The 1614-nt window shown below is 31.5% G+C and overlaps 1 protein-coding gene across 1 annotated transcript in view; it reads right to left on the reverse strand.

The window, feature by feature from the left end:
- The window catches only part of LOC100180961 (cysteine--tRNA ligase, cytoplasmic-like), a 12708-nt gene that overhangs the window by 3060 nt on the left and 8034 nt on the right, over positions 1-1614 (reverse strand). The window contains 1 exon segment of the mRNA XM_026836366.1: positions 472-642. Within this exon segment, the coding sequence (XP_026692167.1) occupies positions 472-642 (171 nt within the window).

Genomic DNA, 1614 nt, shown 5'->3' on the forward strand with positions numbered 1-1614 from the left:
TTTTGTTGTCACTCCGAATGCAACAACCTACAGTGGCAGCCACAGAGATAGTTCACAGTTCAATGATTTCAAGGTTCCAACCCCTGTGTCCCCTTCTACAAATCACAAAACCCATTCACGCAATTCTTCTACAGACTACAATCTTTCGGACTCTTCCAGGTAAATTTTATAAAATAATTTTTTTATAGGTGATGGGTTCAAAGCTCTTCGCTGCTACCATTGCGGAAGTATGTGTCTTTGGGCAAGACACTTAACGGCAATTGCTCCAACCCAGTGGTCACTAATGGGTTGTCCGAATTATCAGCCATACATAAAAAAAATGTTTAAAAAACCCACATAGTAACATACATGGTAACTAGCAAGCTGGCACAAGGTGTATGAAACAAAACAATCGTGTTATAATGACTGTCGTTTTTTCGGCCACGCAGCGACTTACAAGTTACCTTTATATACATTTCAAAATAAAAAAACCTTTACTAGCAAATTACCTTTATGTGTTCTTGCTATGGCGCGTACATTTTCCCTAAACTGTGATAATGTATTAAGATACGGCATGAGAATTTCTTCAACATTCGAAGCAGTATTTCCACCAACAGTGAGAGGAAAACCAATTTCATCTGATTGCGCTATTGCCCCAAAAACCTGGGATTTTTTGGTAAAAATGAGTCCAAAATTTGCTTCTAGATTACTTTTGGTTGTTTGAATGTGAAAATGAGTTAAACTTATTAATATTTAAAATTTAATTAGTTTTATTATTTAATTTGAAAAAAAAAAATTAATTCAATTGTTTTAATAATTTATTAAAAAAAGTAAATTGGAATATGAAAAGAAGTTTAAAATATTAATAATTAGTAGTATTTCAACATAAGTGTACTTTCTTTAATTTAAAATTACTGTTGTATTTTTATTTTGTTTTATAGTCTTTCAGTGTAATGTAACATAAAGCACCTTTTGTAGCTTTAAATTTGAAACTAAATAAACAGTTTACAAAAAACCTGCAAAACGTGATTAAATCTCAAAATTTATAGTCCGAAGCATTTAAACTAAATGATGAAATGTGATTCAGTTAAATTATTCTATTTAAACTCTGATTAATTTTTTGCTCAAGATTTCTTTTACACCGTTAGTATTTCACTTTGTTCGTTTGTTGTAATGAGTGTGTCTTGGAATTAATTATTTTAATTAGCTAAAACTTGTTTTTTACATGTTTAAAAATATACTGTTGTCTCATAAAATGAATCTACCAAACATTAGGCATTCACACGAATTATTCAAGTGTCATATTTTAAATATTTCTAACACAAATCAAATAACCTTAAAAATCCATGTGATATATTTTGCGATATTTTTCAGCAGCTGTCCGTCCGGTAGGGACTTTTGTTCGTGTTTCAAAGCAATATAGGTGTTTGAGGCAGTCACAAGTTGACGCAAGTTGTCAAGAGCTGTACGAGTGTCAATGTTATCGCATAACGCAGCATGAACCGATTGTTGCCTCTCTGAAAACCTGGGTTGAAACATAGGGATAACATAAATGAATGAATGATCGTAACTTACTTTATTCTCGCATGACCAGAAAACGCTTACAAGATAGTATAAAAATTCAACTTTAATTTT

Source organism: Ciona intestinalis, chromosome 1 (genome assembly GCF_000224145.3).
Source record: "Ciona intestinalis chromosome 1, KH, whole genome shotgun sequence".
NCBI classification, from domain to species: domain Eukaryota; kingdom Metazoa; phylum Chordata; class Ascidiacea; order Phlebobranchia; family Cionidae; genus Ciona; species Ciona intestinalis.